At 46.1% G+C, this 12,818-nt stretch overlaps 2 protein-coding genes across 2 annotated transcripts in view; both read right to left on the bottom strand.

Moving 5' to 3' along the window:
* Positions 1-3,226, bottom strand: part of LOC128404807 (beta-1,3-galactosyltransferase 2-like) — a 25,740-nt gene extending 22,514 nt beyond the window's left edge. The window contains exon 1 of the mRNA XM_053370752.1: positions 3,107-3,226. The gene's annotated coding sequence lies outside the window, so the exon portion shown is untranslated. The remainder of the gene's footprint in view (positions 1-3,106) is intronic.
* LOC128404804 (beta-1,3-galactosyltransferase 1-like) lies at positions 1,085-12,818 on the bottom strand. Its single transcript, XM_053370746.1, has 2 exons — positions 12,728-12,818; positions 1,085-3,169 (listed from the first exon to the last, which is right to left on the bottom strand). Exon 2 carries the CDS (start codon positions 3,078-3,080, stop codon positions 1,956-1,958), a length of 1,125 nt encoding a protein of 374 aa, XP_053226721.1. The 5' UTR covers positions 3,081-3,169; positions 12,728-12,818; the 3' UTR covers positions 1,085-1,955.

The following is a 12,818-nucleotide window of genomic DNA, read 5'->3' as shown; positions in this document are numbered from 1 at the left end:
CACAGTAGAAGACATGGCTGCCGCTTTACAGGCCCAAAATATAGAGGTCTACTTGACACCCATGCTGCCATGGCATGCTGTAAATGCAGTTCACAGCTGTTTCTGATGAGCTTTCTCATCATTTTCCTCCCAAAAGGTTCATTTGGGTTCTTATTAACAAAAATCAGCAACGTGTGTTATGGGTTTTTGGGCAACACCAATAACTGGCAGAAGCCGAAAGAAGTTTCAGTACGTGAAAATGTTGTTGGAGACTGACAATTTCATTATATCCGTGACCTGGAACATATTCCTACCCGGAGTCTATTCTGGGGTGGCCTCAGGGTATACGAGAAACCTGGCAAGTGGCTTTCTTATATATTACGAGCTAGTAAAACACTTATCAGATTGTATCATCGTAATCACAGCATTATTTTAGACTCTACTTTTCTCCCACTTAGCGGCCCGCAAAGCAACTTACAATAAAGAAACACAAAAATACTAAAAAACAAGATATAGATATATAAATAAATCAGTTTAATAAAATCATACAAAATAAAACAAAAGACATAGTTTATATGAATTAAATAGGGAACAACGGAGTTTTTCTTACACAGGCATTTAAGTCTCCTACCAAAATTATAAGACAAGTGAAAAAGGTATTCAGTCAAAAAAAACAAGTCTGTTCTTGGGATCCCCAGCGTAGCTCCAAGGGCACTACAAGGCCCATTAAGACCCCCCAGCCCCTACAAATTTTTAATGATGAACTAGGCTCTTTTGGCTTAAGGGAGGGTTGGCTGATATGTGCTGCCTGCTTTTTAATGTTTTTTATTTGTTTTGGTGGTGTAGGTGCTTTAGGGTTGGGGGGGTTCTGGGCATTCCCAGTTCTTCCTCCTCCAAAAACTTAGTGCATCTTATGGTCTGGTGCATTTTATAGAGCAAAAAATATGGCACTTTTTCTGAATCCTCTTCCCTGGTTGAGGATTTACCTTTTCCCTCCTTTTCAACCTTATCTCATCCTTCAAAGAGAACAGGGAATGGCTGGGTTAACGTCTTTATGGTGATTCATGTATAAATAATGCTGCGTTGTGTCTTGGGAGAAGCTCTTTGAAAACAGACAGTGTATGTGTGTGTGTGTGCATATATATATATTTATATATATGAAAAAGCAACAGAAGATGACAAATAAGTCTTTTGAACAACTGGCAACAACCCAAAGGGGCAGGTCCTATGTGGAGTATGGCTTCCTACTGTGAAGGAAACTTCTACTGATCTGCTTTAAATTACTCTAAAGATGACCAGGCTGCACTTCAACATGTTGGAAAGGGTGAACTCTGCATTGCCCTAGTGTAGGATTTGCAGACACAAAAATTGTTTTAGTTGCCATATTTCAAGAGGTAAACATACAGAACTGCTTGCACACAAAAAAATTATATATATTTAAATACCCAAAATCCTGAACAATTGCTTTAAAAGGTAAAATTCCCCCTGGATGGGCATGTAGGACCCCAAAAAGAGGATATTTCCGGGAAATCCTGGATATATGGCAATCCTACGTAGTGCCACATCTGCATGGCCTGAGGGTTGCTCTCTTCCGGTAGGTGAGGTGGTGGCTGTGATGATCTCAAAACCCTGAGGTTGTCAATTTGGCACATTAGTAGCACAGTGGTCAGTTCAGAGCAGACCAAACAAGTTGCTATGGGCAGCTGCATAGATTCTACAGGGAGGAGAGCCGTATGAATGGCAACGAACCACACGGCACGATGAGCATGTTATGTGGGACCAGCTCGCTTCTGAGGGCATAAATACCGATTTTGACAAGCACAGAATCTTCCTTCATCTCTGAGCCATCCTTCCCTTTCCTCATCTCAATTTGTTGGCATGGATTTGTCCATTGTACAGGAACATGCCCGCATGTTGCCAGTCCTCTGTGCCAACTTCTCCACAAGAGGCTGTGTGTCTGTTCACCTCCCTCCCTTTTAACTCTTGCAAGTCTGGTTCTGGTCCTGAAAGCCGGGCCAAATCTGCAGCAGCTCCTCCGGCCCGTAGTGATGCACCACCACCACCTTGGAGAACTTGCACTTCTCATACTTGACTTTGTACACGTTGAAGAGACCCCAGGGGCTTTCTGTCACACTGATGCCCAGCTCATACAGGCAGATTCCCATGAAGGCATCTTCCATGTTAATGACCCTGATGGTCTTTGCTACCTGGTAGATCTTCTTGGCCAGATCCCCAGAGAGCACATACCCTGGGCCTGCGCAGTAGGGCGGGTAGGTCTCATTGGGGTACACTGCCTTTGGCACATACCACTTGTAGGCCTTGTCACGCAGTGGCTTTGTTTTCCAGTAGATGTACCCTGTCATGTAGTTCTTCTTGGGTGGCAGGTGAGGCTGCAGAAGGTGGGACACCATGTAGTTCACATTGAGAAAGATGTCACTGTCTGCCTTCACCACGTAGGTGGCATTGGGGCAGAACTTGCTTATCCACTCCATGCCCATCAGAGTCTTCAGGGTAAGGTTGTTGTAGGTATCCAGGAAGTCCTGCTGAATAATGTCTCTGTAGATGGAACTCTCCTCTTCCAAAAGGGCCTGGAGAGGATATCCAAATTTTGGGTGGACACCCGTCAGAAAAAGACGAAGAATGGAAACCCCAGGCACCGAGCTCTCATTGCCCCACGTCTGCCGGATGGCCTTCCTTGTGGCAAAATCCTGGGGCTCAGTTATCACCAGCAGGATCAAGAAAGGGCTCCTCTCCCAGCATTTCTTTGGCTCGTTGAGAAGGAACTTATAATCAGTGGAATAGACAACCTCTAAGGGATGCCGCTTGGCCACTGGTTGTGGTGGTGAAAGAAGACCAGAGGGCTTGGTCTCCTTTGTCCTCTCCAGTGCAGATTCCCATTCAAATACCATGGCACTTTTACGATCGCCTGCGGAATTTGGACCACCCTTGAGCTTGATGTCGGGCAGTGAGGAAAGCATCTCGAGAGACTCCCATTCGTTCTTCGCAACAAGTAGGAAAAGGAAAGCAGAGCAGGAAATGAAGAGGACCACGGTGGGCAAATTCTGCAGCTGGGTCATGAACTTCTTCCTGGCACCTTCCATACTTTTGGTGGGCAGGAGGAGGGCACTTGCAGACTGTATGTGAGCGGGGGAGAGATCCTGGCCAGCTCTGTCCCGTTTCCAAAGACAACCTGAAAAAGAGAAGCCCAGTGAAAGGGAGGTGAATTCTGTTCTCTCTCTCTCTCTCTCTCTCTCTCTCTCTCTCTCTCTCTCTCTCTGTGTGTGTGTGTGCGTGCACAAGGGGAGCTTTGGGGATCAGGCTGGGTGCACATAGAATCAGTCTGCCAACTGCAGACACACTCAAACCCTGCTCATAACACCTGCCTTCTTGCCCTTGCAATCTGTTTCTGGAAGGAAAATATGCACTCTCAGGGATTGGCATTATTCACTCAACCCATCTATTTACAGATCCATTGGAATCCGAATAAAGTGTTATATGAGTTTATGGGTGTCAGACTCCTGAATTCCTGGATCCAGTAAATGTTAAACTATAAGCCAGATCAGCTTCCTGATGAGGTAATCACCTGGGTGATGAGCCATTAAAGGAAAAGAAAGGGAAGGGGCTCTGTCCGAGACAGCAAATGGGTGGGGCCCCTCTCCCAGCCTCCCCCAGCTAGAAAGACAAAGTTAACGTTTTGGGGGACTGTGGTGTGAATTAGAGGAAAAGCTGCAGGCTGGAAAGGCACAGAGTCAGAGCATGATGTTTGATTTCTGCTTGGATCCACAAGCTGTGGCTACGGGAGAAACAATAACTTATTGAGGTGATTATGCTCCGGCCCTCTCCATCATAGGCTCAGGTTGTATATATGTATGTGTCAATTAACCATGTAAAGACCACACAGTCTCCACTGTGCCTCACTTCCAAAAGGAAACACAAACTCTGGGTAAAGGGCCCAGCTGGGTGTGTGCCAGGGTGTCTGGTAAGCTGAAAAGCCTGCACTGATGGAACAATTGCCATTGTGCTACATGGAATTCCTCCCTGTATTTCCAAATTAGGGCATAAAAAAGTTAGAATGCACCGAAAGAGCAGCAGCACAAACAAAAATTCAGCAGGTGCAGGAGGCAAATTGAGCAATACAGGTAGTCTCAACACGTTTAGAGCGCTAAGTTATTCTTCTGAAACAGGAATAGCTTACATGGTGTACATGTGATGCTAAAATGGCAGACTTTATACACGTTTGGTGGAATTGTTTAATGATTGCTAAATTCTATCTCAGAATCTTATGACAGCTTTTGTGTCTCTCTCAGAGGATGGGTTGGATCCAACCTTAGTAATACTCAGTGTAGACTCATTTTAATTAATGGACGCGACTATCTTAGGCCCCTTCATTTCAGTGGGTATACTCTATGTTGAACTTTGTTGAACACAACCCTAATGTTGTTGAAATTTATAGGGAGAAGGAGCTCTGTTTGGGGTATGTTGTTGGTTAAGCTATAAACCGCAGTTGTACAAGAGAGTATGGCATATTGCCCTTATGGAAGATTTGACTCACAAATGAAGGCTGGAAAGAACAAAGAACAAAGATACCTTTGTGGGAGACTGCTGGTGCTTCATTTCATTTAAGAGTTTTCCAGACAATCAAAGATCAATTCCAAAGGTTTATACTAACTTAATAATATCACTTAATAATAATAATGTGTTTTACAGATGTGTATAAGTTGGATGTATGGGTTGTTAGGGCAGGGGTAGTACCATGTCATGCTTCTTCTGGAATAGTTTGTCCACCATTGGTCCCCACCCTGCATTCAGGGTGGGTTCCTACAAGCTATCAGCATGCGACAGCAGCCACACCCCAGGAAAATACTTTGATTGCTGGCTAAACCAGTTGAGAGTTGTTGATGGGTCTCAAACCCTCAGCCCATCTAGGAGAAGGAAAACTCTGATCCTAAACCTCCACTGCATTGTGGGATATCTTTAGGAGAAGAAAAGGCTAAAGAGTAAACCCTATACAAATCCCAAGTGGAGTTCCTAAGGTGGTTGGATGGTGCCTTGTATGTCTCCTTCCGGCAACTGTGGTGTATGTATGGGAATACGGGTTTCCATAATGTATTTTGGGGAGTCTCTGGGGAAATTTTAAAAAAGCAGAGGGGAAATATTAACTACAAAGCCCTGATAACAAAATAATATGCCCTTTTACCCTTCAGTGGCTAATTAAAATATAGAGTACAGTGGTACCTCGGGTTACATACGCTTCAGGTTACATACGCTTCAGGTTACAGACTCCACTAACCCAGAAATAGTACCTCGGGTTAAAAACTTTGCCTCAGGATGAGAACAGAAATTGTGCTCCGGCGGCACAGCAGCAGCAGGAGGCCCCATTAGCTAAAGTGGTGCTTCAGGTTAAGAACAGTTTCAGGTTAAGAACGGACCTCTGGAACGAATTAAGTACTTAACCCGAGGTACCACTGTATTTGCAAGCATAAGTAAATTACTTTACTTGACAACTAGTACAAATCTCAAATTTAACCTGGGCCTAGGTGACCCTGGAATGGGAAAAGGAGTGTGTGTGTGTGTGTGTGTGTGTGTGCGCGCGCGCATGTGCGCGTGTGTGCGCGCGCACCAATATTAATATTTGTTCTCTTATCATGTCCAATAGCTTTATCTCAGTAGTATAAGATAAACATAAAAGGTCTGTTGCACTGCTGCCATCACCTTTTCGCTAAACAGTAAGTGCAATGTTCATAGTGCAACGACTGACTCAGCAACCACAGGATCCTGGAGTTCTGAGCCAGGATCCTGGAACACCAGAGATAACTAAGGAAGCTGAAGCAGCTTCAGAATCTTTGACCTCTCCTGCCCTGCAGTTACAGGAAACCAAGATTCCAGCAGAAGGTCAGGTGGGGACAGATCCTTTTCTTCTTTTTCCCGTCACTTACTCAGTCTCCATTAATAAGCAGTTTGACTGCCAATGGCAAGCTGCAATCACAATAGCAGCGGTCTGGTATTTCCTCAAGGAAAATGAATGACCCTGGAGGAAAGTGACCAGCCCAAGATAACATCGTCATAGGTATTTACCCAAGGAAGAGAAAGACACCTATAGGGTAAAGGTCTGGAATTTGGTGATGAAGAATTTAAGAATGAATGAAAAACACAAATCAGTCATGGTTACGCAGAAATTGTGTACAGTGGATCACTGCCAATGTCACTTACAGGAGCCACGTAATAGGTCTACGCATGGCAGGGCAAGAGGAAGGGAAGCCCAGAGGGGACTTTAAGCAAACTGGAACTGGTGCCTATCTGGTTCTGTCCCTCTGCACAAACATGGAATGCCCCCCTCCGAGCACAATTCAAAGTGTTGGTGCCGACCTTTGAAGCCCTAAACGGCCTCGGTCCTGTATACCTGAAATAGCGTCTCCACCCCCATCATTCAGCCCAGACACTGAGGTCCAGCGCCAAGGGCCTTCTGGCGGTTCCCTCACTTCGATAAGTGAAGCTACAGGGAACCAGGGAGAGGGCCTTCTTGGTAGTGGAGCCTGCCCTGTAGAACGGCCTCCCATCAGATGTCAAGGAAATAAACAACTATCTGACTTATTTAGAAGACATTTGAAGGCAGCCCTGTTTAGGGAAGTTTTTAATGTTTGATGTTTTATCGTGTTTTTAATATGCGTGGGGTATAAATAATAAATTATTATTATTATTATTATTATTATTATTATTATTATTATTATTATTATAGATGAAAGAGCCATCTGGAGATGGAGGGACATAACCCAAGATCTCTTCTTGTACAATTGTTCTCTTGACATACACCTTCTGACTGGGAATAGTACCATTCTTAATTCCACTGGCACCGGCAGAGCCTGAAAATGTATTAGCGCAGTGGTTCTACCATCGTTGTGCTGGTGGAGCCCCTATGTTGGTGGCTCAAAGGGGTGGAGGTGGAGACATGGTGGGGTTGGAGCAGAGCACGGCCACGGAGTTATGCTTGCTCAGAATGTGCTCCCTCCCCCTACCTTGTTGGGGTAAAGCTACAAAAGGTCTGGTACCCGTTGGAACATTCCCTTTGAAATCAATGGTCTGCTCTCCTCTCCATCACCATTGGAAGACAGGAATCTAACTAAAGCGAGCACCAATCACGGCACAGCGCCAGGGACGTAGAAGACCAACCAGGGGACACAGGAATTGATGACCTTGGGAGAGGGGAGGCTATGCCACTTTGCCTCAGAGCCCACGGGAACTCAAATGGACAGGCACCTTGAAGAAGAGCCAAGGCAACAACAAAATAGGCGAGGGGGTTGGGGGGAATAACACTTGGCTTCTTCTTCTTCTTGGCTTCTCCAAACCACTGCAGCTCTGTTTAAGTATGTTGCAGGCAGAGGTGCCTGCTAAGAACCTTGACTCCACTGCTGCAAATGAGGATTCCCACACATTTGTGACTCCTCCTAGAACTGCACCCAGGGAAACACCATTAGAACCAAGTGACTGCTCTTCCCAGATTGGTCAAGCCAGGAGAGTAGCCATCCCTAGTAAACCCAATATGAACCAAAGGGGATCCTCCATTAGAGGGCCTTTAACCTTCATATGTCCTAGTTGGTAAGGGAAGGATCCTGTCTCACTCTGGAATTATATTCGTCCTGGAGGGGGGATATGCATCTATCCCACTATTTAAGAGCACCAGCTATAGATGGAAGAGTCCCTGGCCTAGATTTGGGGGAGGATATTTAAACTGTTGCATGTAAAACCTGTTCCCAAAACCAAACAGGTACAGGCATTTTCATGCGGTCCAGTTAAAATAATAGAATCACGGAGCTGGAAGAGACCACAAGGGTCATCTAGTCCAACTCCCTGCGATGCAGGAATCTTTTTGCCCAGCGTGGGGCTCAAACCCACAACCTTGAGACTGGTTCAGCATCCCCACCCACTGGCTGCATGAAACTGCCTGTATCCTCTCACTTGACACCTGCTTGGTTTTCCTGGTCAACATCATTTCCCCAAGCACCCCTTTCCTTGACCTGATTTTCCTCTGGTTGGGCTCTGGTTGGGACCCAGAAGCCACCATAAAAAAGCAGCTGGGCGATGGTAGCTTTTTTGGGGAAAGGGCAGGTAGGCATGGTTCATCACTCTCTTCTTGCCCAAAGCTTTCCCCTTTTAATTTGCTCCTTTAGCGCTATACATGTTTGGCGTAGCCTGCGATCTGATCCGTGACATTGATCATCTAGCCTAGCACCCACCCACCTGGGCAGAGGAGAGAGAAGAGAAGATGTGGAGAAGGGGTCTTGGTCCAAGATGCATTCAGTAAACCCTCCTGGCCCTTCATATTCAGGCCATGTGAGGGCAAATTGGCTACCATATGCTTCACTTTGGGCTGCCCAGAATAATCAGCCAGGAGGTTTATATGGGCAATAGGAGCCCTAGATTCTCTGGTATCTGACTTCTGGTTCAATTCGCATTGCTGGACTGGCCAACGATAGGGCTGGGTTACCATCTTGCCCCATTCTTCTTTCCCATTAAGCTGGATCTCAGGAACTGTAAAGGTAAAGGGACCCCTGACCATTAGGTCCAGTCGTGACCGACTCTGGGGTTGCGGTGCTCATCTTGGCCAAGGGAGCCGGCATACAGCTTCCGGGTCATGTGGCCAGCATGACTAAGCCTCTTCTGGCGAACCAGAGCAGCGCACGGAAACACCATTTACCTTCCCTCCGGAGCGGTACCTATTTATCTACTTGCACTTTGACGTGCTTTCAAACTGCTAGGTTGGCAGGAGCAGGGACCGAGCAACGGGAGCTCACCCCCTCACGGGGATTCGAACCGCCGACCTTCTGATCGGCAAATCCTAGGCTCTGTGGTTTAACCCACAGCGCCACCTGCGTCCCTACCTCAGGAACTGTAGGCTTTTATTATTTCAAAGGGAAAGCAGTCATGATCCCTTCCATCTCTACAGTTCTCTGAGACTATTATTCTACTGCAACCTCTGAGGGCTTTTTGCAAAGTGCACAGCCTAACCAAATCAAGTGTGAAGAAAACATCCTCTGTTCCCTTTTAGGACTATTGCCTAGTCAGTGGTAGATTTGGGGGTCTCAAATTTCCGCAGTACCCTGTGTGATGCCAGTTTGGTGTCCCCTGCTTCTCGAGGCTCCATGCCCAGGGTGGCCGAACCTCTAAATCTGCCGCTGGCCTAGTAACAGTTCAATCACACACACCATTTCCCTTTTCTTTTTTGTTAACGTCTACCCTGAACAAGAATTCTGATGAACTTGGAAGCTTGCTCATTACTTTCAATCCATCTTAATAAAGGAACTTTGCTGCTGTCGCTCTTTGGATTTTATCTCGTGGGCCGCCATGGACCAATAGGTGTGCCTGTATTGCTCTCAGATTCACATTCCCCTTCTCTAGTTCTGTTCTTCATGTTATTTGTTTAAAAGGATCTCCTCTTGCTTTAGGAACTTGTTCACCCTATTGTTAAATATAGTTTTTGATAAACGATTTCCTTATCGGTCTTAATTACTTGTGAGCGTTTTGCTGAGATTTTTTTGCTGCCTTTGCCCTTTTCCACACTTCAGTCCTGGCTCCAGTACAACTTGAGCTAGCTGGCTTGCCTTTACTGCAGAAGAAGCAACAGCTGGACAACAAATCTAAGCCAACAACCACCTGCCCCATCAAGCCTCATCGTATTTCCCTTCCGTTGCTGCAGCTTTCTGCTGAATGTGGAGAAATGGTCCAGGCACACCTATTGTGCTTGTTTCGGGTGGTCCCACCTTGCACTGAAGCAGAATGGTGAAAAATCTGATTTTAGCCAAGTAACAGAGTAGGAGCAGGGAGCCCCGGAATGAAATCTCTGCACGTATTTCAGAAAGTGAAAATCCGGACACAAAAGTTGTTGAGTTGTTGAGCCACTTCTGATAGGGGTTGCCATATGTCCAGATTTCCCTGGACATTTCAGGGATTTCAGCCAGGACGCTGTCCCCAACAGCTGAATCCCCGATATGTGCAGAAACCCTCCCTAGCACAAGCCTCACACCCTCTGAGTTAGGGAACAATGTGGAATCACTCGCTTTCCTCCCTTTCCTTCCCTGTTTTGTGTTCCTGCAAGGGCAAACTTTATTATTATTATTATTATTATTATTATTATTATTATTATTAAATACAACTGCCTTGTGGAAGATCTCTTCTGCACAAGTGAGCTGTTTTAAAAATTATTTTTAAAATTCCAGGAACCTGCATCCTTTTCTATTGGCTAACAGAAGCAAAATGGAAAGGGGTGTGTGTGTGTGTGTGTGTGTGTGTGTGTGTAGGGATAGATGGGACCACAGAAATGGCACCAAAACCCACCCCACAATGCGATTTTTGTATTGGATTTACTTCCCATTTTTGGATTTTCCCTGTTGAAAATCCATTGGCTGCCAGTTGGATGGGGAAAATGTCATGTGCACAGCACCCAAAATATCAAGGCATGTGCCGAACCACACTAAACTCCCTTGTGGACGAGCCTCTCATGAAAGGCATAAGAAAGCAATGACACCCTCTAAAATGTTGAGCCTCTTAATAGCTGACATCTTGGTTCCCCTCCTCTAATATTAGGAGCCCAAGTTCTTTCAGAACTCGCCTCTATACATCCCTGGCTCAGTAAGCAGGCTTGACATGATGTGTGTCGCTTAGCAATAAAAGGAGCCCTCGGGGCCTCCATTTTTAGCACTGCCTTTCAAGGGATCACTAACTATGGCACCTTCCATCATAAATTGGAAAAACCAGTTTAACGGGATGAGGAAGGGATTAGCAGAAAGAAACTGAATACGAGGAGTTCAAAGCTAGGATGGTCATTTGAAAAGGGTTACAGGAAGAAAGGTTCAGTGACATTACTTTTTTAAAAAATAGACTCGTAAACCATTCAACAAAGGAAAGAGCGGGTGTTTTTTTTAACAATGAAGATACAGGAGCAAGTGTTTTGAAAAGAGGCTCTATTGATCTTCCAAAGTGGACTTTAGCTGCAGTGGTATAGCAGCGTTTGCTGGTGCCCGGGGCCACGGAGGATGAACAGAGCCTGTTGTGCCAGCCCAGCCCTCACCAGCAGCACCAAGTGGGACTGTGCTGCACTGCCTGCCTGCCTGCCTGTGCAGGGGGGAGCCCAGCAGCCCTTGGTGGGCAAATTCCCCTGATGCCCGTGGAGAGCAGGCCACTCTGGGGTCACCCCTTGCCCACCTCCCTATGTCCATGCCTGTGCCAGCTCACTGTCCAAGCAAGGAGTGGGTGAGCACTGGCCAATCAGCCATTCAGCGAGGGGGCCAGGGATCTGACAGTGAGACCATCCTGGAATTAGGAGCCCAGAGACCCCCAGCAGCAGGCAGTGTGAGACAGGGATCCCTGAATGGGGATGCCTGGTTTGCGCCCCCTCAAAATTGTGCTGCCAGGGCCATGCACCCCTGCCTCCCCCCACACTACACCTCTGTTTAGCTGACCAGGCTCTTAAAATGTATCAGCATCACCAGTTGCTATTGATATTTCTTTGCCCGAATCCTACACACCACCTGACCCTTCTTGCTGCTTCCATCGTGTGGCATCCCCGCACCATAAGACCCTTTCCTTCTGGGTCCTGCAGTTTGCACTGTTGTGTTTTGCACACGAGAGGGAGAAGGAAGACACAACAGTCAGCACTTCAGGGAGTGGAAAAGGCTAGCTTGGTCCCCAGCTTCCATCTATTTGCAGCTTTCCCCTGTGCATACTTTTACACTGTGAGCTCCTTGGGGCAGGTATCTTTGCATTTGCTTCTTATGCACCATGAATTAATTAACAGCCCCCCCCCTCAAGTTACTAGGTCACATAATAAACACATAAATTGCTAGGCTAGCTTTTTACTTGGAGGGGAGCAGGACAAATGAAGCATTTCATCCCATCTGTACCAAACCTGAGTAAAAATGTGGTAAGCAACCAGAACAGGGTTACCATACATCTAGAATTTCCAGGACATACCTGGAATACTGCAGTTGGAAGCAGTGTCTGGGCAGAAATGTAAAATTTGGACGTATGACAACCCACGTCGGCAGTGTCGTTTTTGGCGATTTTGCTTTAAAAAATCTCAAAAATGTCATTTTTTTGCAATTTTGCCAAAAAAACTCAACAAACAACTTTCCCCTCCAAAAACTCAACAACTTTGCCCTCCCCCCAAAATTCAACAACTACCCCCCCCAAAAAAAACCCACTTCAGCAACTTTTGTGTCCTGACTTTCACTGTTTAAAAGATGGCAACCTTAGACTAGGTCTCTTCCACAGTCAGTATAAAAACACAAGCGGCTGCCATATGACAGAGTGCTCAGCCCCCAGCAGTCATTTGTGTTTTTCATTTGGTTTTCTAATAACTTTATTTACTTTCTGTAGGGTAAGGGTGTAAAGAGTGTCTTTTTCCTTTTTCCTTTGTTTGTTCTCTCTATTTCTGTAATAATTCAATAATTATTTTTAAAAAAAAACAACAAGAAAAAAACCACAAGGGGCTGCCACATGAGAGAGTGTTCAGCCCCCAGTAGCCCCCAACTCACTCACCTGCATACATCTGCTTGTCACCTTTGGTGACCAAGAAAATGGTTTAATAAATACAAGCCTGCTCTACCTTTGCCATCATCAATTTCAAGGAAATCTCATTCAGTGCTCCAGGTATTTGTTCTCTCCCTCCTTGAGGGACCTCTTAGTTGTGCCTTTCTACCCCTCTCCCATTCTCTTCTCTGAGGTGCCTTTTGCCGCATCTCAGGTGAGCACTTACCTGCCCGAGGTGCTGTTCACTCAAGGTTGCCGCCTGCCTTTGACAGAATACTCCAGCTGCATGTCAGCTGCAATTTACCTTTCCCCAGGGA

Source organism: Podarcis raffonei, chromosome 17, assembly GCF_027172205.1.
Source record: "Podarcis raffonei isolate rPodRaf1 chromosome 17, rPodRaf1.pri, whole genome shotgun sequence".
NCBI lineage: Eukaryota > Metazoa > Chordata > Lepidosauria > Squamata > Lacertidae > Podarcis > Podarcis raffonei.
The sequence above is the reverse complement of the archived record's forward strand: the minus strand, read 5'-3'. Positions and strand labels throughout refer to the sequence as shown.

What these genes read in the sequence shown, in the direction of transcription:
- LOC128404804 (XM_053370746.1), bottom strand. Translation starts at nt 3,080, where the DNA reads ATGGAAGGTGCCAGGAAGAAGTTCATGACCCAGCTGCAGAATTTGCCC.